General features: G+C 43.2%; 1 protein-coding gene across 3 annotated transcripts in view; it reads right to left on the reverse strand.

Annotated features, from left to right (window-relative positions):
- The window catches only part of CAP1 (cyclase associated actin cytoskeleton regulatory protein 1), a 30,211-nt gene extending 7,336 nt beyond the window's left edge, over window positions 1-22,875 (reverse strand). Inside the window, exons 1-6 of one of the 3 annotated variants that reach the window (XM_027766885.1) lie at window positions 22,721-22,875; window positions 6,594-6,718; window positions 5,446-5,546; window positions 2,427-2,504; window positions 257-400; window positions 73-158 (exon numbers count right to left, since the gene is read on the reverse strand). In XM_027766885.1, the coding sequence (XP_027622686.1) occupies window positions 73-158; window positions 257-400; window positions 2,427-2,504; window positions 5,446-5,546; window positions 6,594-6,705 (521 nt within the window). In that variant the 5' untranslated portion in view covers window positions 6,706-6,718; window positions 22,721-22,875. Of the gene's footprint in view, window positions 1-72; window positions 159-256; window positions 401-2,426; window positions 2,505-5,445; window positions 5,550-6,593; window positions 6,719-22,720 lie in introns of all 3 variants that reach the window. The other 2 variants (XM_006164947.3, XM_027766884.1) reach the window with 2 other exon arrangements.
- Window positions 22,876-23,535: the final 660 nt, after the last annotated feature.

The following is a 23,535-nucleotide window of genomic DNA, read 5'->3' on the forward strand; positions in this document are numbered from 1 at the left end:
TAGCCCCAAAGTGATATCCTAGCAAGTAACCAGCTCAGTTTCCCTTTTTCCCTTGAGTAAGGCTAGACTTACACATCTTTGTACTCTTTGAGGACTCGGTTCGTGTAAAACATGGCTGCATCATTCATTTCTTTCACATAGGGGCCAGGCTTGGGAGCCTAGAGAAAGAAAAGCTGTCAGTGACTTAGAGCTGCACCAACCCTATCACCTCACCTCTTTCGATCTACCCCTCCCTCCTCTTAGCTGTGCTGCTCACCATAGCCACCCAACCCAGGGCCTGGATGCTTTCGCTAACAGCTGACAGGTGATTGAACAACTTGCTGCCTCTGTTCTTTTCCCGGAAGGTTATCACTTCTTGGATCTGCTCTGAGATAGGAGCCAACAAATCGGAGAGCTTATTCTAGAAGAGAGAGAAAAGATTCAGGTTAGTTTTATATGTCGGCTGACTCTGATCCTGAAGGCAAGAATTCTTTATGAACTATAGTGAGCTCCCAAATCGACTCTGTATCCATTCTGTCCTGATCATACAGCTAAGATCCTGCCTGTCATCTTGCTTTCCTCATGGAGTTCCAACTCCTCAGGCTGGATTTGTAGTTCATGATCAGGACTCAAACTCTAGCTACCCCGCAGCATCCTGCCATTTCAGCCACTTACCTTTCTCTGTCCTGCTAACAGGAGAGACTCGTTCATTTCTGTGCCTTCACTCCTATGCTCTTTGTTTTCCACCTATCCAGTGTTCCTCATGCTTCCTAAGGATCAGCCCCCCCCAGTGCCAGTCACACCAGCTTCCCACTGCATTTACTGTTGGCACAGCCAATTTTGGTACCGTATCACTTAGCAGCACAAACCATGAAGGGGCCCGTGAGAGTGTGTTTCTTTCTCATTAATTCTTCAAACACAAGGATTTTTGTCTTAGCCCTCTGTCATCATTCACTACAGCCCTCGGTGGAGTGCTAACCATACAGCAGCTGCTAGTAGAGATCTCAAGAATCAAATACAATTAGGGGACTTGGCAGCTGAACAGACAGATTAGCAAAATGGATGAGTCTTGGCCTAGCTGGTGGTATAGTCAGCAGAGAACTGAACGGCAGTGCTGAATGCCACGTGGCCCACCAGAGGCTCAGATCCCTGGGCCAGCCATGCGCATATATGCCCAAGGTTCCGATGAGCTGGAGGGCTAGGGAAAGGGGGTGGTGATGTAACATGTGCTATTGTTAATAATATAAATAAAACCTAAAAAAAAAAAAAAAGGATGAATCTTATGTTTCTGCATTTTTACCTTTCTTCTAAAACTCTGTTTCCCAACATCTTGATTCTTAGGCCTTAAGCATGAAAGCAGTCTAAAGCAGCAGTCAACAAAATTTTTCTATAAAGATCCAGACATAAATACTTGTTCCCTAAAAACTTTATTAACAAAAACAGATGGTGGGCCAGATATGGCCTGCAGATTGTAGTATGCCGACCCCTGGTCAAAGCAAGGGAAACTGAACTATCTCTGTTACTTGATTTGTTGGGAAAGTGTCGGTTTGAAGAAAAGGTCTAGACAAGCTTTAACCACTCAGAACAGATTAAGAATTAGAATCTAGGGGCCGGCAGGTGGCATCGAGGTTGAGGGCACTGGACTTCCATATGGCTGACAATGGTTTGAGTCCTGCTGGCTGCTTTCTCGCTTTCTCTCTCTCTCTCTCACTCTGTCCCTCTCTGGTCAAATTAAAATAAATACATAGTTAAATAAAGTAATTCTTTAAAAATAAATTAGAATCTAATGTGTTTAATATTATCTTACACTATTTTTACATTATTTAGGCAAGCCAAGGGTCATGAGTTTTAACAGAGCGATAGCAGGAAGATTTGCTTTATTATCATTTTATGCCTAGCAAAGCCAAATGCAAAAGAAACACAACTCTTAACTCTGAAGACCTCAATTTTCTCGAAGTCAGCTTTTCATACCCTACAGCCTAGCATTTTGAAGTAAGTATAAAGTTAAAGGAAGATCCTCCAACCACTGAAGGAAGAGGGGAGAAGCAGTACTGCGGGACTTGTAGGGTCTCTACAGCAGCATTATTAAAACTACCTGCAGTGAAGCAGGAGAGCCATCTCGCCGAGGTTTAGGGAACACTGGGATGAATCTGAATTCAGGCAAGAGGCTAAAAAGGCTGTCATTTGGGAGAAACAGCAAATCCACTTCTGGGTAACTACAGTCCCAAGCACAATGACAGAGACAAAAGCCAGTAGAGACCAGTAAGGGTGGAATGGCACATTCCCATACGGCATTTTAAACGTGACTCTACCTCTGGGCCCTGGTGTGAACATACATTGTCATGAGCCTGGTAGGTCTATTTTAGCATGTTAGGATAGCTTAACAAAAGTCTCTCAATTTGTCCCACAGATCACATCAAAACTAGACCAACGAGTGGTAAACTTACGCCTGCTGGCTGCTGGCACTGAGAGGCTGTAACCAAGAGAGCTCGCTCCAACTTCAGACCCGTGTGGACCATCTCCGCCTGCCGGAGAGGAGAAGAATCAGTTATTGATGACACGTTACTACAGGAGAGGCCTTGGTAAGAATAACTTGAAACCTCCACTTCCACCTATGCTAATATCAATCTGGGAATTCCATGTTGCTTTCTTCAGGTGTTCCAGATGCTAGTGGCTGACAGCAGAATTACATATAAGACAGTCTCCAACCTACCATGTTCACCTTAAATCTTTCAACTTTTTAATGGTGTGAAAGCAATACATATTCAGCAGAAGCCCTACTTTGAGTTGCCACACAATTGTTCTGTTTTTCACTTTCAGTACATTATTCAGTAAATCACATGAGATATTTGACTGTTTATCATGAAATAGGCTTTGTAAACCTATTATTACTACTTTGCCCAACTATAAGCTAATTTAAGTGTTCTTAGCATGTTTAAGTAGGCTAGACTAAACTATGATGGAGGTTAGGTGTTGTAAAGGCATTTTCAGGCTAGCTCTGTGGCCTAGTGGTTAAGGCAGTTGGATCCCACATGGCTGACCACCCAGTTCAAGTAGTGGACCTAGTAGCTTGAGAAACATGCCAGGTGCATGTCCATGCATGCCTAAAATCCCAGGGCCAGTTGGTGGCATATTGGTTAAGGTGCTGGACTCCCACATGGTTGACTGGTTTGAATCTTAGACCTGGCAGCTTGCAACACGCTCTGGGCGTGTGTACTTGTGTGCCCCAAATCCGAGGAGAATGGACTGTGGTGTGGTCATTCCCTGCTGGGAGTGATTTCTCACTTTTCTCCTCTGCACCTCTCTCCAGTGAGCGCACATACCCTATAACCAAAACAAAACAAACAAACAAACAAACAAAAATCCCAGTAGGATGGAGAAACGGAGGAGAAAAGGGTGGCAGTGTGACCATAACCGAGTGGGGATGCTTTATTCTTCTCCCTATTTCTCTATTTCTCTCCAGTGAGTGTATACACCCTGTAGCAAAATTTAAAATAAATATGGGGCCAGTAGGTGGCATAGTGGCTCAGGCGCTGGACTCCCACATGGTCAACCAAGGCTTGAGTCCCGGACCTGGGAGCTTGAAAATCATGCTGGGCAGGGCTGCAGGTGGTGTGGTAGTTGAGAGCACTGGATTCCCGCATGGCCAACGGCGGACCTGGCGGCTTACTTTCTCACTTTCCTTCTCTCTCTCTCTCTCTCTCTCTCTCTCAACTCTGTCCCTCTCTGGTCAGATTAAAAGTGAATAAATGAATAAATAAAGTTAATTTTTTAAAAAAAAATTAATTTTTTTTTTTTTTTTTTTTTTTGCCCCTTGCCAGCCCCAAAATAATTATTAAAAAAAAAAAAAAAAAGAAAAGAAAAAACGGAAGTCATGATGCTGAGCACCTGTGTGTGCACAGATACCCAAAACCCCTGGAGCATGGCCACTCCCCAGGGAGTGATTTCTCACTTTCCCTCTCACTATTTTTTTCTGTTTCTCTCCTCTCCGGGTGAGCGAACATGCCCTATGGCAAAAAAAGAGTTTAAAATAAATAAATAAATAGATGCATTTTCAACTTAAGATGGGTTCATCAGGACATAACTACATCAGAAGTTAAGGAGCAACTGTACTACTGTTTCTATTGGAACTAATCAGAGATATTAATCCAGAGTTGGAGATGAAGATAGTAAAGGCTGGGGCCGCCAAATGGCATGGTGGTTAAGGGTGCTGGACTCCTATATGGTCGACTGTGATTCGAGTCCCAGACCTGGCAGCTTGCTTTATCACTCTCCGCCCTTCTGTCCCTCTCTGGTCAAATTAAAATAAATAGAGTTAAATAAAATAATTCTTTCCCTCCACCCAAAAAAAGGATAGTAAGGGCTAGCATCAGTTGAAGTCAAGTTAGCAATTATACATGCAGGATAGTGTAACATGTACTGAAAAATCCCTCCTATCTCACTTCACCAAAAAAGCCTCTTTTGGGGTCAGCTAGTGACATGGTAGTTAAGGCAGATGAATACTACATAGCTGACTATATGGTTCAAATCCCAGACCCGAATGCTTAAAAAACACTCCAAGTGTGCATGCACACATGCTCGAAATCCAAAAAGGAAAAATGGAGAAGTGATTGTGGCGTGACTGTCCCCTACTGTGTGGGGGGAGGGGATTATGAGGATAGCGTGCTTTCTCACTCCTCCCCCACTTCCACCTGCCCCATCTTCCTCCAGCAAGCACACATGCCCTCTAGCAAACTAAAAACAAAAACAAGCAAATATTACTGAAGTCCCAGTCCCACTCTGTAAAGTTAACACCATTGCCAACAGATAATACGAGAAGCTTAAACTAGATCTTACAAAGGTCAAGCAACCAGTCCTGCCAAAGAGTTTAAGGTGAGGAAGATCCCAAACATAGCTACTGTTTATAAAGGAACAGTCAGTGGACTGGTAGGAAGGTTTTGATTCCAAAGATAGAAGCAGGATGCATATGCGAATGTGCGGTGGTGGTGGTAACAACACGAGAGGCAGCACACGAAGGGAAGTGGGTGGAGAGGCACCTGTCACTGCCTACTTCACATTCTTGCCGTGGGCTAGGTGTGAAAATAACCCATATTAGCATAACTAATAACTACCAAGCAGTTTTATAAATGCTAAGTCATGATAATGACTCCTTTGAATAAGCCATCTTAGAGTTGGTTATATAATATAGTGGGATCGGATCGGTAGGATACTCTAGACTACAGAGAGGAACAGAGCCATACTTCATGCACCAAGCAAGCTTTCTGTATAAAAGCCTACACAGAATCTGTAATAACAGCCGGGGGCCTAGACAAATGAGGAACTGATTCTGTGCCTGGATTGAACTCCTCAGTATAAGCAGAGGAGAATAAGCCTGGAGTCCCTCAAAGAGTGTTTAAACGGAGAAGTGGGATCTGAAGAAAGCTATCAATCCTTAAAAGAAGGAGAAAGGGGGCAAAAGGTCCTTACGTGTTTCTGCACGTCTCCCCCAATTTCTTTACTGATCTTCAAGTACTCTGCCACAGGACCAGCAAGCAGCGAGTCAAAAGCTTGCACATATGGCGCTGCTCCTGCTAAAGACAGACACACCATGAAGAATCGGTCACACTGCAGCAGGAGGATTCTTTAAAATGCATGACCATGGGGAAGTGGGGAGGCAAGGTGAAACAGTAAACAGAATCTTGGGACAAGAGTCAGGACACCTGGGTTCTGGTTCCAATACCACCACTAACTGGTCATGTGACCCTAAGTCCCCTTTCCTTCTGATTTTAATTTTCTTTACCTATAAAAATGAAAATAAAGGAAATGATCTTCTAAGGTTCCTTGTAGCTCTAATATTCTATGATTCACCTGGTATATGTGCAAAATGGCTGATTTGCCAGTCATTTGGAAAAAGGAAATTTTAATGTCACCTGCCATTTGACTTGCACTGGCGTACTGATCTTCAAGTACTCTGCCACAGGACCAGCAAGCAGCGAGTCAAAAGCTTGCACATATGGCGCTGCTCCTGCTAAAGACAGACACACCATGAAGAATCGGTCACACTGCAGCAGGAGGATTCTTTAAAATGCATGACCATGGGGAAGTGGGGAGGCAAGGTGAAACAGTAAACAGAATCTTGGGACAAGAGTCAGGACACCTGGGTTCTGGTTCCAATACCACCACTAACTGGTCATGTGACCCTAAGTCCCCTTTCCTTCTGATTTTAATTTTCTTTACCTATAAAAATGAAAATAAAGGAAATGATCTTCTAAGGTTCCTTGTAGCTCTAATATTCTATGATTCACCTGGTATATGTGCAAAATGGCTGATTTGCCAGTCATTTGGAAAAAGGAAATTTTAATGTCACCTGCCATTTGACTTGCACTGGCGTCTGCTAAAGAAAGAACAGGAAATATCACACAAGCAGGAAGTTCTTGTGTTAAAATAACTTAACCACAGGCCTCCCTGCACAAGACATTTTCTCCTTTATCTCTTTATAGCGATATGAATTACAGGAGATGAACTTTCTAGATTGTTTTGGGAAGTAAGCACTAGAGGAGAGAATTCAGCGTGATTAAAAAGTTTCAGGCCAAGACACTGAAACAAAGCATTCTACTGGGCTGTGGATTGCTTACCTTTCGAAGAGCTGTCTCCATACCCTCGGTGCATGTCAGAGGTGTGGGATACTGCCTCCAGGCGGTCCACTACCCTCTCCAATCTTTCTACCAGATTTTGCATGTCAGCCATAATGTGTCAGCTGCTGAAATAGATCAAATGTCATTTGCTATTTTAATATTACATAGCACCTACAAAGGAAAAAAAAAAAACAATATCCTGGAGGTGAGAAAGTACACCAATTTTGAGGAACAGAATAATTTAATAATAAAATAAGATGAGGAAGTAGTCTAGCATATTTGCAAAACCATAAAGACCTTATTAAACAAGAGAACTACTCAGGAAAAGGTGTTCACTAAAGCAAATGCTTACCCATTCAAATACTTACTGAATTTCTCCTATGATACTCTAAATATTTGTGTTAAGGATTTAGAATTTACAAAATCTATTCATACATATTATCTTAGTTTGAGCCTCCCAACAACTATTTGGAAATGGAAGAATAATTACTACATTTCCAGAGACAGAAAACTTTTTTTAAAAAAGAATTATTTATTTAATTTTATTTATCCATTTATTATCACTTTTTAAATTTGATCAGAGTGAGACAGAGAGACAGAGAGATGGAGGGAAAGTATGAAGAAAGCAAGCCATCAGGTCCAGGACTCGAACTGTGGTTGGTTATGTGGGAGTGTCCAGTGCTTTAACCACCACACTACCTGCTGGTCCCCAGGGACAGGAAATTTAATTTCAGTGAAATTAAATGACTTGCCTATCAGTATGCAGCTAACAGAAGTTAGTAAATTCAAGTCTTTTCGCTCTTAAATTCAATGTGGGTTTTTTCACCACAGTACCCTGATGACTGACTATATGTGAAATGCCCCAATCCAAGATTAATAGGATTCTTACCCTGCGTCAATAATTCACAGTGTAACAAGGGAGACAACATATGTACTAACAACTATAAAACAAAGGAAAAAACGAAGTCATAAGGAAGTAGGAGATAGAGCGGCGTGGGATTTCAGAGCAGGAAAGAGTACATCAGCTGGAAGGATGAGATAAGGCTCTCATGGAGAAGCTGCCATTTGAGCTAGGCTTCAAAGATGAGCAGGAGCTGGACGTGCAGAAGGAAGGAGAGCTACACTGGAAGAACTTGTTCTAGATCTTTCACGAATACTAACTCATCTGAACTAACCTCATACAATGTCTAACAGCCTGAAGAAATAAGCTCCAAGAGGCAAAGGACTTTCATCCCTTATTATATTCTACCATCTAGACCACTACCCGGCAGGGAGTAGGTGTTCAGTATTTATGAGGTTAATGAACCTGAAGTACAGTATTCCAAAACTCCAGAGGTGGAGGGTTCTGAAAGGTGTCCATACTAGATACATAAGTAAAATGTCATCCATACACATCTACTTAAAGTATTTGAGACCGTAAGTGATCTCATAAAACTCCGTGAAATTTCAATCAAAGCCTGACTCTTAAGGATTCCATTTCAACGCAGCACTAATTTTTAGTTTAGGTAACTGAAGCCAAATGAACTAACTTCTCTTGAAGCTATCTAAAATGACCGTAGCAACTGGATTCTCCCAGAGACGATAACACGCCAAAACATCTCCATTTAACACACTGTGCTCCCTTGGAAGAAATAAGCAGCTCACAAGATAAAGTAAGGAAGACAAGGTAATCCCTGTCCATTCTTTCCTGTGTATAGGCTCTGGTCCCTCTGGGCCCAGTTACTTGCCAGAAAATGTTGTTTAAAAGAGAATCAAAGAAAAAAAAAAAATGAGACCCAAATAAACCTTTCCATTCCTTGGCTTGGAGAAGCAGCAGAAGCCTCTAGGTCTATGCTCTGCTCACAAATGCCGCAGCCTAGAAACAGCCAACATCATCTCCCTTATGTTATGACACCATCAGCTGAGATCTGAATTGCTGCCCTGTTCCATTTTGGGTAGTGGCCAGGGACAGACTCACACACAATCTGCAACACTTTATAAATCCAGGGGAAAAGGCAAGGAATGCAAAAACCTCTCCAGCTACTTTCTAGATACCACCCAGTTCTGTTTATAACACGCTCCTTTAGTCATATGGACGTTACAGGTTGAGACCACTGTCAACATGGAGCCATGGTAGAGCGTCTCTAAAGGCTGCCAGGGTTGCCAGGGTTGTCGAACATTTACCAGTCTTAAATGCCTAGGAACACAGCTTCGTGGAATTGTGATTTCTCCTCCCCCCATTTCATTCATACTTTTTAGACTTTCACTGTTATGCAAGTTACAGTCTGCAGAATGGTTTAAGCAGAATGAAAAGGGACAATACAGCTACCATTTATAACTAATCTCATTTTACTACTAATCAAATATACAACAGTACCTGTTTTTCTTTTATCTATTTATAAATTCCATGAGTGAGTGAGCAAGAGAGAGAGTGAGAGAAATAGCACTCCCAACAGGGTCTTGATGTGGATCCATCCCCAGCCTTCAGCCAGTTCTGGACCACAGGCCCTTGCCTGTGTCCAGTGTACTCCGGCAGGGTAGTTTCTAGGCGCAAACTCCGAACCTTTCCATGTGGGTCAGTCTCATGGAGTCTGCATCTTACCACTGCACCACTGTACAGACCCAGTTCTTGTTTTGTTTTTGGTAGGAGTAGGGTAAGATTTGAAATGTTGGGGGGATAGATTGTCCAGAACTGAAGGGACACACACACACACTCTTCATGCGGACATGTCGACTCTCAAGCCTTCAACTATCACTGCTATACTAACACCCAGCCCATTTGCTAGGTGGGACCATCACAACCACCTACAGACTGAAGACTCCCAGAACAGTATATCCGTTAGGCCACTCTTCTGGGATTCAGAATTTTAAATCCAGCTTCCATCTAGATATTCCTACCTAAATGTCCCAAACGCACATCAACTGAAAAATTCAAAACAGAACTCATCATCTACCCTAACACTGCTGCCTCTCCCTGGACCCCATCCACTGTCTCAGTGATCCAGCAGTACCCACCTGATTGGTGGGTCACAGTCTGGGAACTGTTAGGAAGTATCACCCAGTGTTAAGAGCAGTCTTTAGAGAAGGCGACGGACTAGCAATCGGAGTAACACTCACTGGCTCTGTGACAGCAGTTACCAAACTTTCTAAGCCTCTTCATAATGGGGATGACAACAACAGTATAAAATATGAAGGGCTTCAGTGAGACTGAGGAGATCCAGAAGTGCTGAGCTCAGCCCAGGAAAAGAATAAGGATTCCATAAATATTAACTGAATTATCCTCTTTCGGACTCTCCCACATCGCATCAGTCATCAAAATCCATAGGGTCTGTCTTGCTTATCTCATGACTAGATGTCCATCGCCTCTATCCTGATTTAGTTAGGTCATCAAGATCCCCCTGGATTACTACAGTAGCTTCCTAGCTAGTCTCCCCTAATTCCAGTAAAACACCTCTTCACCTATTCTCCATATTATAACTGGAGTGATTCATCTCAAATGCTAACGTAATCATAACACTTTTATTTCATGTCATTCAATACTCCCCAGAGCATTCAGGGTAAAGTTCAAAAAAGGGTTTCCCTAATCTAGTCCTGCTTTATCTCCTACCACTCCCATTTATCTCGTTAGACCTTTCCTCAGCAAATACAGCAACCTAGGACTACTTGCCTTTTCCAGAAAGAGCTGTGCTTTCTCTTACTGAGCCTTTATAATACTACCCACTCTGCTCAGTGCTTTCCCTTCCAGTCTGCCCCTCTCCTGAACTCCTGCTGTCTTTTTTTTTTTTTTTGCCAGAGGGTGTGTATGCTAGAAAGCATTCCCATGGGTAATGGTCATGTCTCAATCTCTTCTCCTCCATCTCTCTCTCCTTACAGTTATTTGGGACATGCACACACCCCTGGTATGTTTCTCAAAAGCCAATGGTCCAGGATTTGAACCACTTGGTCAGCTATATGGGATCTGGCTGCCTTAACCACCAGGTCACTGAATCAGCCCCCCTTGGTCCTTGACATCTTAACAAGGTGTGACTTCCCCAAGAAGCAACTCCAGTGTGTGCTCCCACAATACTGAATGTATCCCTACCACAACACCGAATGTGCAAGTACCAGCAAATAGTTTCTACCTCAGAAACTTCCCTGAGTACACTGGACACACCCTTGCCTGTGGTCCAGAACTGGCTGAAGGCTAGGGATGGATCCAAGTCAAGACCCTGTTCGGAGTGCTGTTTCTCTCACTCGCTCTCTTGCTCACTCACTCACTCATGGAATTGATAAATAGATAAAAGAAAATTGTGAGCGGGCAATGAGCTGCTCTAGGGCAGGGACCTTGTCTTCTTGCCCTTGTAAATCCTGTACTATAAATGTGGTAGGCACTAAAAATACAGCAGGTATGGAGGGGTCAATAAATAAGTAAATAAGGGTCCCAACCCATTCTCCCCTCATCACAAGTCTGGCAGTCTCCCTTCTCTGCCAAATTTGTGAAGTGTTTTGGGTTCACTCCTACTTCTTTCTTATTTTTAAAACTTTTGGCCTGACTGCTTTTGTAGGACTTCACTAACACTCCCATTTTCAAATATGTGCTGCCTTTTCCAGTACAAATCACACTGATGTAGAGACCTTCGAGTAAGCACCATAAGGAAAGCAACCTTGTTTATTAGAATCCATACTAATTTAAGTCCCTTAAGAGTTGTAAAGCTTTAAATCACGAATCTCTTCTTTCTTTGAAACTTAAAAATAATTCTGGGGACCAGCAGATGGTGCAATGGTTACATCATTGGACTTCGACACACTCGACCGTGGTTTGAGTCCCAGGCCCAGCAGCTTAAAGCTCACACTGGGCGTGTGTGTATGTATTCCCAAAATTCTGAGAGGAGAATGGAGAAGGGATTGCAGCCGAAGCCATCTCCCCTGGGGGTGATTTCTCACTTTCTGTCTGTCTTTCTGGTGACCACATGCATTCTACAGCAAAAATCTCTCTAAAAAAATTTTTTTGTGAGGCATGTTACACAGATATTGATACCCATTTTAAGAGCAAAATAATGGACTTTCACAAAAGTTAGGCTCATCAGAGAACAAATCAGTGAGTGAAGAACCTAAACCTTGAGTACAAACATTGTAAATCTCAGTCTGAAGCTCTCATGCATTCCACAATGGCTTTTAAACAATTAAATGACTACATAGTTCATCGCAGCATCTAGTCCCCACTGCTTGCAGAGCACAGCACTGTGGGCTCAAGGCCTCTTTACGGTGTCTCTAGGTGTACTATTAGCAGCTTTCTACTTTTCTGCTTTAGATTTTCTCCATGGAGACCAATTTTTTTCAATCACATTCAGAATAGATGATGCATACTTGAAAAGCAATGTACAAAATAAGGCTTATCCCAAGAAATACAGACTTGTCAGAGCAGAAAACAGGAGCTCTGCTAAAACAGCAGCAAAGAACAATATATAAACCTCCACAAATGAACGTACAGATTCCCAACTACTTAAGCATTCATCTTAAAACTTCCAGCAAGGGAGGTGGCTATAAATTACAACAAGGCTAAATAAAATTACAATTCAGGAGACCAAGGTCTAAGTCTCAATCTGCTATATATTGACTGTGTAACTTTGGAACAGTCAATTAATAGACTATAATCTTCACCTAGCATACAGAAATGTGAAGATCAAAGGAGGTGACTTCATAGATGAGAGTAATCACCTAGGAAGCCTTAAAATGCAATTCAAATATAAACTGTTACCACTGAATATAGGAATACAGACTCCAGAGGATAGGATTTTATCCACCTCCTTCCTGCATGCACCTTATCTCCCTGCACTTAGGAAACCAACCACATAGATGTTCACACAGGGACGTGTTTAGCATCATGGGGGTTACTTAAGAAATGGAAGGCATATGGTTCACATCCTCCAGAAGCTTTCATTCTTATTGGAAAGGCCCCAAAAATAAAATTTGAATGAAATAAATACTGAAGACTATATTTTGGGACCAGCAGTTAGTGTAATGGCTATGTCGCTGGACTTCCAAGTAGTCGACCGCAGTTCAAGTCCCGGACCCAGTGGCTTAAACATACGCCAGGCGCGTGTGGGTGCTTGTGTGCCCAAGATCCCAAGAGAATAGAGGAGAAGGGATTGTGGCATGGCCATCCCCCCTGGGGGGTGATTTCTCACTTTCTGTCTCTCTGACGAGCACATGTGCCCTATAGCAAAAACCTCTCAAAAAAAAAAAAAAAGACGATATTTTAAAACTTGTGGAGCCAGCAGATGGCATGGTGGTTAGGGTACTGGACTCCCACAAGGCTGACCATGTTTCGAGTCCCAGATTTGGTAGCCTGCTTTCTCACTTTTCCTCTCTCTGATGAGCATGAATGCTATGTAGCAAATTAAGAGAAATAATAACAATAATAAATAAAATTAAATAAATAATTATTTTCTTTAAAAAGTTCTGTTCATGATGATCCAGGACCAGCAGATGCCATAGTGGTTACATTGCTGGACTCTCACATAATCGACCGCAGTTCAAGTCCCAGACCTGGTGGCTTAAAACTCACACTGGGCATGTGTGCACGTGTGCCCAAGATCCCAAGAGGAAAATGGAGGAAAAGAGACTGCAGCACGGCCATCCCCGCAGGGGGTAATTTCTCTAGCAAGCGCATGTACCCTATAGCAAAAAGCTCTCTTTAAAAAGAAAAAAAGATCCAACTCCAGTTGTGATTAGGGGATGTTAAAGTACCAGCCTATAGACTGAGATTTCTCTTTGCAGAATTCTGTTGCTATGGTTCTGAACTATATAGGAAAATGACTTTATGCTCTGTGAGTTCAGAAGAAATCAATAAGGACTGGAGGTACTTTAGTTTCATAAGCAAATGGGACATCTCGATAGAAAGGTAAAGAGGAAAAAAAAGGAAGATATTGCAAAGTAAATCAGAAGCAAAAAGGAAAGGCCAAGTAGGCTAAATACAGAAAATGTGAGTAGGCTGGCTTGCCTAGAGCTTAGAATACCAAGGGAAATAAGGCTAGATAAGTAAGCTGGGCCAAACTATGCAGCGCACTGAGAGCCAAGCGGTATTTGGATCGGTGCTGTGATAAATGCGAAGCCATTCAAGGATTCTAAGTGAAGGAATATGTAAAAGCAAAATGCTTACAAGTACTGTCTGCTAAACAGAATGGGATTTGGAGAAGAGAAAATATATGAGGAGCTTTAAAATGTTCATGGAAAAGAGAATTAAAGTACAAGTTTGTTTTGGTTAAAAAATGTGAAATTTATGGGGCCTGCAGGTGGTGTAGTGGTTAAGGGTGCTGGACTTCCAAATGGCTGACTGTGGTTCAAGTCCTGGACCTGGCAGCTTGCTTTCTCACTTTCCCTCTCTCTCACTCTGTTCCTCTCTGCTCAAAATAAATAAAGTTAAATAAAATAATTCTTTTTTTTTAAAAAAGTGAAATTTATGCCATTTTTGCATAATATACATTTTCCATGAATTTTCTGACAATTCTCTTCATAGGAGGACCTAGAAAGTAAAGTTGAAAGCTGTAAAATAAGAGGCTACTGCAAAAGATATTTCGAAGGAAACAAATCCACAATATTTGTTGTCTATCTAGATACTGAAACTAAATGAAAAGGATCAATAAACCTACAAATAATCACCTTTGGGTAACTAAGTGGCCAGCACCTGAATTAGGTGCTATGGGAAATATTAATATTAAAAAAGGGTACAACATTTTCCTTGCCTATAAGGGAGTCCAGCAAAAGAGAGAAAAATGACCTTCTATTGAAGGTAATTCTCTCAGAATTAGGAGTCTAGAAGTTATCTTATAAAAAACACTGATGCCAGAAGAGTTCTTTCAACATTTTCAGCAATTAGGCAGCCTCTGCTCGAACACCTTCAGTGATGGAGAACCTGAGACCTCTGGAGGCCGCTCGTTCCATTCAGACAGCACAAATATTAAGAAGTTCTTCCTTATAAGGAGGCAAAATCTGCCTCCCTGCAACTTCCACCCACTGATCTTGGTTCTGCCCTGGGAGGTCACACAAAACAAGTGTGCATTAAGTTGAGAACAAGTACTAGCTATGCAGTGCTGACTATGAGCACAGTAGCATTCAGAGAAGAGAGGCAAAGATGACTCCGGAGTTGAAAATATGGAGGCTTTAGAACACGACAGGCAGAAACAGGTTCTGGCATGTTCTAGTTAGGGCCAGAGGGAGTCAATTTTGGATATGCTGAGTTTGAAGAGAAGATGAAGCTTGTAAGTGGAAATACAAAGTAAGTACTTAGAAATAATGCCGGGGAAAGGATCAAGACTGGGATAATGTTTGCAAATCACTGGCAAAGAAATGCCATGAAGTCATGAGAACGGATAGGCTCTGGGATATGTGCAGACTAAAAAGAAACCATGAATTGATTCTTCTGTGGTTTAAAACCAAGAAAAATCAGAAATGGCTAGTGATTCCTGCCAAAGTTGCTTCATACTGTCGTCATTCTAACAACTCAACCCAATTTCTTCCGCCTATTCAAGGAAGTCATTTGGAAGTAAATGGAAACGGATTATTCCCATAGTTCATGTCTCATCTCGCCAGGAGACTAGGCCAGAAGTACAAACTTTTACTGTAATAGAAAGTTGCTATTAAAATGTTTTTTTTTTCTTTCTTTCCTTTTTTTTTTTTCTTTTTTATTGTCAGAGAGCGTGTGCACTTGTCAGACAGAAAGAGAGAGGGAGAAAAACACTCCCAACAGGACATGGTCATGACACAATTTCTTCTCCACTTCTCCATCTTACTGGGATTTGGGCACACATGCACATGTGCCCAGCGTATTTTTCAAGCCAACATGGCTGGGATTCAAACTGCTGTTGGTCATGTGGGATCTGGCTCCCTTAAATCACTAGGCTACAGGGCCAGCCCACTTAAAACACTTCTTTGTCCCAGGTGTTCTTCATCACCCTTAAGTAAAACTGAAAACAAAGCAACCAAAGAAGTTGGCCTATCTGTTATGGTAGCTCAAATGATCAGCTTCGAAAGGCTTCTTCTTAGCCTATAATCCCATTCTTGAGATATTTTTATTTTATTTATTTCTTCCATGATATACAAAGGAGAGAGAGACAGGCACCCCTAACAGATTCTGCAAGCTACAATCCCGCCTCCGCCCGCCTCAGCTAACTTGGATTACAGGCATACATGCATTTGCAGCATACACGGAGGCCTCTGGACAATCTTCCTATGGGCCCAGCATTGCCAAGCACTATAGTATCACTGCATCATCAGCTGACTCCTATTTCTGAGATTTTAGCCTAAGAAAGTAAACTCTAATGCAGAAAAGGAAAAGGTATAAAGATATTCACTGCAGTATTATATCTATCTATCTCTTAGAACTCTAATTATAAAGAAATAATAGCTAAATGGACTATAGAAAAGTCTTACAGTATTTATAATATTTGTCACAATAAAGCAGTGGAGGTTTTTTTGACAATGATAGCCTGTGTTCCAAACTTTAACATAGTTATATAATAATTTTTCATAATGAAAACAACAAAAAACAAAAGAAAACCCCCCAGGCCAGCACCATAGCACAAAGGTGAAGCCCTATGCATAGGAAGATGAATCCCACACGGCTAACCATGGTTCAAATCCTGGTCCTGGCAGCTTAAAAAACATGCCAGGCACATGTGTGTGTGTCCCCCAAATCTTTATGGAAGGGAGAAGTGAAGGAAAAAAGAAAAATGTGATATGATCATGCCCATTGGGGGTGCTTTCTCTCTCATTCACTTACTCTCTCTTTCTGAAAAGTACACATGCCCTGGCACTAATTAAAAAAGAAGAAGAAGAACAAGAACAAAAAAGAGAAAAATCCCATCTCCACTTGGATAGCTCCTCTAAGCTACCACTATGCTACAAGGGATTAGTTCTAGCCATTAATACTAGGCTCTAACAGGTTATAAAGTCAAACCCAGACATGCTAATAGGAAATACTTACAACTTGACTGGTTTAACCCAGAAACCGAAGAATAGACATCCCTTTGCTCCAGTAAAGAGGCTATCTAAATCTAACCCAAATCAAGAATCACTGCACTTCACTAAGCATTTGGTTTCGCTGATGAAACCAATGACATTTAGTGCCTGAGTCAGTGCCACCTGGTTTAGATTAAAAGAGAAAGAATGAACTATCTTTTAGGGACCCAATCCAATATTAGCAGTTGTCTTCTGTTCCTTCCTTATCCATGGTCCTCTACGTCAAACTCCAGGAGTGAGTCAAATGGGTAATAGTGTATAGGCTGAAGTCAGACTTGGAAACTAGCTGTTTCAATGGTCTGGGGCAAACATAACTCTGTGTGGTCATGGCTTCTGTCTTATGTTCGAAGACTAACTGCACAGAGCATTCAGCAGGCCCTTTCCACTTCCACATGCTTTACCCTGTATAAAGACAAACTGCATTGGCTAATTTTTCAGTCTGGACAGTTACCTTAAGAGAACAGCATTTCCCACTCTCATGCATAAAGATAGATTCAAGGGGGGCCAGCAGTTTGCACAATGGCTATGTTGCTGGACTCCCATGTAGTCAACTGCGGTTCGAGTCCTGGACCTGGTGGTTTAAACTCATGCCGGGAGCGTGTGTGTGCCCCAAGATCCCGAGAGAATAGAGGAGAAGGGATTGTGGCGTGGCCATTCCCCCGGGGGATGATATCTTGCTTTCTGTCTCTCTGGCAAGCGTATGTACCCTATAGCCAAAAAAACTCTCAAAAGCATTTTTACCCTAAAGCCAAAAAAACCCTAAAAAAAAAAAAAAAAGATAAATTCAAGGATGACACTTGTCCTTAGCCATGATTCAGCTTCAACTAGAGATATGAAAAGATCTGTGACTGTAAATCTATAATTAACTTAAATATAGGAATTTTAATCACTTTAGGAGGAAAAAAACAAACAAAAAAAGTAAGCTTGCGTCTTTCATTAAACATTTCAATGAATTTCCAGCCAAATGGAAGAAAACTCTGGTATGATAGGTCTCGTAATACAAGGCAAATAAAAATACACTATAGCTGAGGAATGTTTTTAGAGTGTTGAATATTTTTATTAGGTTTATGGTATAATAAGAAGAAATAGCTTCATGGTGAATGCTGTAACTGTGTTAATTTACAGATGAAGAAAACGACAACAATTTTATTCACTAAAATAAACATGAAGACCAACTCTATAAACTATATGCAATTTAAAATTAAACGATTATCCCTGTCCACTGAAACCAAGCAGTCTAAATGCAGGCAACACGAACATGAACAAAACAAGAACTTATACATCCCCAATACAGGGAAGAGGGAACCTGCTGACTTGCACTAGTGCCCAAAGCATGCTTCCAGTGCCTAATCGCTGACATTATTCTTTTACAATGACATCTTCTAGGGGGCAGGGGGAGGCCAAGTACTTAGGAATCACCCAGGAATTCCTTGAAGAAACAGCATCTACTTGATGCCTCAACAAAAACAAATGATTCATTCACGGCAGGGTACTGAGTGTTTATCATGTGCCATACACTGTATTAAATGTGACTGATCACAGAGTCAAGCCACGGAGAATTTTTTTTTAAATAATTATTTTATTTAACTTTATTTATTTATTTAAATTTGACCAGAGTGAGAGAGAGAGGGAAAGTGAGAAAGCAAGCCACCAGGTTCAGGACTTGAACCGCGGTTGTTCATGTGGGAGTCCAGCGACCTTAACCACTACACCACTTGCTGGCCCCACCCACAGAGAATTTAACTGGAGAGGTAAGACATTGTGCTATCAAAGCTATACTTTCCAATGCTATTCTCAACCAGAGACTCTGTCCAGGAGATATTTGTCAATGTCTGATGACATTTTTGGGTGTCACGATTAAGAAAGAGCTATGGGCATCTAATGAATAGAGGTAGAGATGATGTTAAACATTCTACAAGCACAGGTCAGCACCAGGAGGAAGAACGATCTGGCCCAAAACATCAAATGAGGTTGAAAAACTGCTGTCATGTAAGAAGGAAGCACAAGGGAGGCATAAAAGGTTTGATACAATGCTAGCATAGTAGTTCAGGCCTTGCAAATTAGAAAGTCAAGTCTGTACTGTCCCAGTGAAAATTAAGATAAGAATTTGTGGAGTATTTTGTAGGTTGGAGAAGGAGTTTAAATGTGATTCTTTGGGAAGATGAAGCCAGTTGAAGGGTAATGAGATGAAAATGATTATTTTTAAAGAATTTGAAAAGATTAGTTTGGTTGTGGTAGAGAAATTGAACTACAGGTATGAAACCCAGGTTGGTAGAAAACAAAGAAACTGATGATGACATTTCAAAGGAATAATCACAAGGATTGGGTAAAATACAGCCTGAGGATTCTCGGATTTCAAATCTCAGCATTAAATTTCAAACCAGAAGGTTCAACTTCCAATGATACTTTGCATTTGCCTGTTTAAGCAAAATGAACCTTTGACTCAAGTGCTTCAGAGGAAACCGAAAGGAGGAAGTCACTTTTTAAAGGCTCAGTCCCTGGTTAAGAAATAACTGCTACTAAACAGTCAAGACAAAGAGTGATGTAAAAGATCACCTCTCAAGTGGGAAATAATCTTTTATACGCAATAGCTAACCTCTTTAAAAAAAAAAATACACTCACTCAACCTTTTTTTCCCTTGTTTTTGCAAGATGGCCCATGCGCTTACAGAAAGAGATAGAGATAGAGAGAGAGAGAGAAGGGAGTATCCCACAACGGGGCAGTTACACTGCAATCCCTTTTCTTCCATTTCCGCATCCTGTCAGAATTTGAGACATGCACACACATGCACAGAGTGTTTCTTAAGCTACCAGGACCGGGATTCGAATAACGTGTGGAATTAATGTGGGATCCGGCTCCCTTAAGCCAAGGGACCAGCCCACTCACTGACTCTTGAATACCACCATTTTTTTTTTTTTTTTTGGAGAGGTTTTTGCTATAGGGCACGTGCGCTCGCCAGACAGACAGAAAGAGACAGAGAGATAAAAAGTGAGAAATCACCCCCTAGGGGGAATGGCCACACCACAATCCCTTCTCCATTCTCCTCTCGGGATCTTGGGCACGCATGCACATGTGCCCAGGGTGAGTTTAAGCCACTGGGTCCGGGACATGAACCGCAGTCGACTACATGGGAGTCCAGCGACATAGCCATTATGCCAACTGCTGGTTCCTTGAATACCACCATTTTTGATTTGCATGGCCGGTAGTATTTTACAAAGTTCTTTCATTGCTACCATTTAAGTTAAACCCCTCTGACACATCTCTTATGCCCACCTGACAAAGTATATCTGGGGAAGTCGGAAAATTCCTACAGAAGTTTCTTTATGCTGGACTACACAATTCAATTGGCAAACTGCCTGCCTCAAGAAGAATCCAAGCAAATTCCAAAAAGACGTCAAAAGCTCTTCACAGCTTTTGTTGTGGCAGACATGGACCTTTTTTTCTGGTCTTACGTTCTTTCCCACTCCAGTCCCCAGTACTTCGCTGAACAGAGGCCCTTTCTAGGCTCCACATCTTTGCTCGAGCTGTTTCTTCTAGCTGGGACCCTTTATTAGAGATCTCTGCCTGGATGTGATATAAACAACACAACTAAACATGCCCCAAATTAATTCTTTCCATGTCACCTCCCTGACTGACCTTTCTCCCTAATATGACCTATCATATTCCCAGTCTGAACGGTACTACACAGTTCCCTAGGCCAGAAAGCCAGACAGCATGCTTAGATCCTGTCCACCTGATTGAGGTCCTACTTCTTCATTCCCATAATCAGTCTCCAGGTTTTGTTTTTTTTGTTTTGTTTTGTTATTTTTTTAGAGAGATTTTTGCTATAGGCTATGTGTGCTCACAGGAGAGACAGAGAGATAGAAAGCAAGAAATCACCCCCCAAGGGGACTGTCCACATTGCAATCCCTTCTCCTCCACTCTCCTGGGATCTTGGGCATGCCCAGCGTGAGTCTTAAACCACTGTGGTTGGTCATGTGGGAGTCCAGCGACATAACCATTATGCCATCTGCTGGTCCCAATCAGCCTCCAATTCTATGAATTTCATCATTTTATTATTGCTCAAGTACAAACCCACCTCTCCATTCTTGCTTCCATGTCTTTGTTCATTGAGGTAATAGTTTTCAAACACTGGTTCCTCTCATTGGCAGACTGAACTTTCTAAAACATGAATCTGATACTATTTTCTTACATGAAACCCTTCAAAGCGTTCTCATAACTTTCAGGATAAAACCCAAATTCCTTAACAGGGCTTAAGAGGTCCTCTGTATTTGACCACACCACTTCTTTCTTTTGAGTTTTTTTGTTTTTGTTTTTGTTTTTTCTGTATTTGAACACACCACTTCTTTCTTTTGAGTTTTTTTTTTTTTACTATAGGGCGCATGCACTCGCCAGACAGACAGAGAGAGACATAGAGACAGAAAGCGAGAAATCACCCCCCAGAGGGGATGGTCACACTGCAATCCCTTCTCCTCCATTCTCCTCTTGGGATCTTGGGCATGCACGCACACATGCCCGGCATGAGTTTTAAGCCACCAGGTCCGGGACGCGAACTGCGGTCAATTACGTGGGAGTCCAGCAACATAGCCATTATGCTAAATGCTGGTTCCCGACCCCACCACTTCTCACTTCCTTCACTTTAAGCATTACCCAAACTTGGTCACACTTTCATGAGTCCAAGTTCCCATGTCCTTGCACCTGTAGTCCTCCATGCCTGGAGGTCTCTTCCAGATGCACCATATGTTTAAATAATCTTGCAAAAAGTAGCCTCCCATTCCTTCCCGAAAGCTTGGAAACTTGGGTCAGGTAATTCTCCTCTATGCTCCCTTTGCTCTGTGTTCACACAGTACACTAAGATAGCTGATGTACTGGTCAGCCCCCTCCCCAGTGTAAATTCCTTGAGAACAACTGTATTCTTAGCCACAAGAGCTAAGCACCGCATTTAATACATGCTTCACACATGTTAAGGTTTCCACAAGGTTTGTTAAAAAATGACTGTGCTGGGCAGTCCCCAGATTTCCACTTGAAGAGGGATCCCTACAAAGAGCTTCAATTTACACAGTTCTGGTGCTAACCTGTCTAAAGTGCTCTCATCCCCTTTCATCCCATTTACTCCTGTTCACCCTTCAAAATTCACATTAAACTCTGCCTCTTCAGAAGGGCTTTCCCTGAACGCCTTGTTACATACCTCCAGGGTACCCTGTCCTCTCCTAACACTGAGCACCTTTCTAATTACTTAAACACCGCTGCAAACACTGTTAGCTCCGTGAAGGCAAGGTCTAGTTCGTTTCTGTTTCAAATCTGCATTCTCTGGGTCTGGCAGAATGCTAGCACTGAATAAACACAATTGGTTAGACTGAATTTAATCCTATGGGGTGAGCAAAGATCTCCACTTACAAAATAGGCAAAATGAGGTTTAAAGAAATTAAATAAGACATCTACGGCCACAGATACCTGGCAGTGGGGACAGCCCAAACCTGAGCCATCTGATTTCAGATCTAGAAGTACACAACACCCTAATAAAGTTAATCACAGTAAGAGCAACGACTAGAACGTAGGGGAGGCAAATACAAGGACCTGTTCGACTCTCCAAAGCTCTCCCCAACATGCCAGCTCGAAGGTCTGAATTACCAAAAGACAGTTTCACGCGGCGGTGGCCTTTCATCTGCAGTTGCCTGCGAGGTAACACCAACCGGAAGATCAGAGCAAGTTGGAGAGAGGTTCCAACAATGGGAAGGATCTGGGATCATGATTCCGATTCACTTGCTCACTTGCTATATGATCTTAGACCAGCCTCTTCCCATCATCCGAGATCAATTTACCGATCCGTGCAATGGGAGCGAGAGGAGGAAACTCTACGGTCTCGGAGGTCCCTTTCAGTCAGGGCACCGCGGAGGCTCAGCACTGCGAAATCGATCAGAGGGGCCTCCCCAGGACAAACGGGCTCGGCTGGTCACCCCGGCTCCACCTCAAGAGACCGCGCCCAGCTGTCCAGGTCGGCCTGAGGGCCTCAACCCCGGCTCCTAAGCAGGGCTCAGCACACGCGCCTAGGCCAGGAGGGCCATTAACAACGCCTGCAGCCGGTGCGCCGTGGAGGGGATCCCAGTCCCTACCCAACCACGGACCCTCACCTCACAGCTCTGCCTTACCTCGGGACTGCGATGAGCCGCTCTCCACTTCCGGCAAGAACCGCCCAGCAATCTCCGCGCGACCCACTTCCGGGCCCTCACTGGGCGCGGCACCCCCACCGGAAATGAGTCGCCCGCTGAAACGCTAGGCTAGACCCCGACTGGGGAGGAAGTCTGGCCGCCCCTCTCGTGACTCCGCCCCCTACGCACCACGCCTCGCAGCGGCCCGGCCAGCCCAGTGGGCATTGGGAAAGAGCCCCGCCCCCAGGGCGGGAGCGACCCATGGAGGGCGTGTCCTCAGGTCAGGCCACGCCCCCCGCCGTTCTGAGCCGGAGTCGTGCTGGGAGGCACCAGCCAACGACCCGCGGGGTCGACGGCCACGCTCCACCTCCGGGAGGAGGACGGGCGAGTGGTTAATTAATTCTCCTCTCGGTTTGGTCTCATTGGCAAAGGCTGGTCCTTTTTTCGTAGCAATCTGGAAGGGATCTTGGGAGCATTGAGGGGCAGGGTCCCCTGAGGGCAGGAACCCTGGGAGGCCTTCAACTCTCCCTTAGATCCCGGGGATCACAGCCTAGCTCCGCCCTGCTCTGAACGTGCATGCTTCGGTTTCCCTGCTTGTGATGTGGGCCGGCGACTGGTCTGGACAGTGCTCCGGAAGACCGGCGGGTCTTGGTCAGTGAGAGTGCGGAGGGCCCAGTCCGGGGTGTCTGGGCGCGCCCGGGGCTGGGAAACGAGGCCGATCTCCACTCTCGCCCCACTTCCTGTTTGTTCGGCGCGCTCTGTGACCATAGATGGTCAGGTCTGGGGCCGCGCGGAAGCCTCCGCCCCGCGGTCTT

This window comes from Tupaia chinensis, unplaced genomic scaffold (assembly GCF_000334495.1).
Source record: "Tupaia chinensis unplaced genomic scaffold, TupChi_1.0 Scaffold143758_1, whole genome shotgun sequence".
Classification (NCBI taxonomy): Eukaryota; Metazoa; Chordata; class Mammalia; order Scandentia; family Tupaiidae; genus Tupaia; species Tupaia belangeri.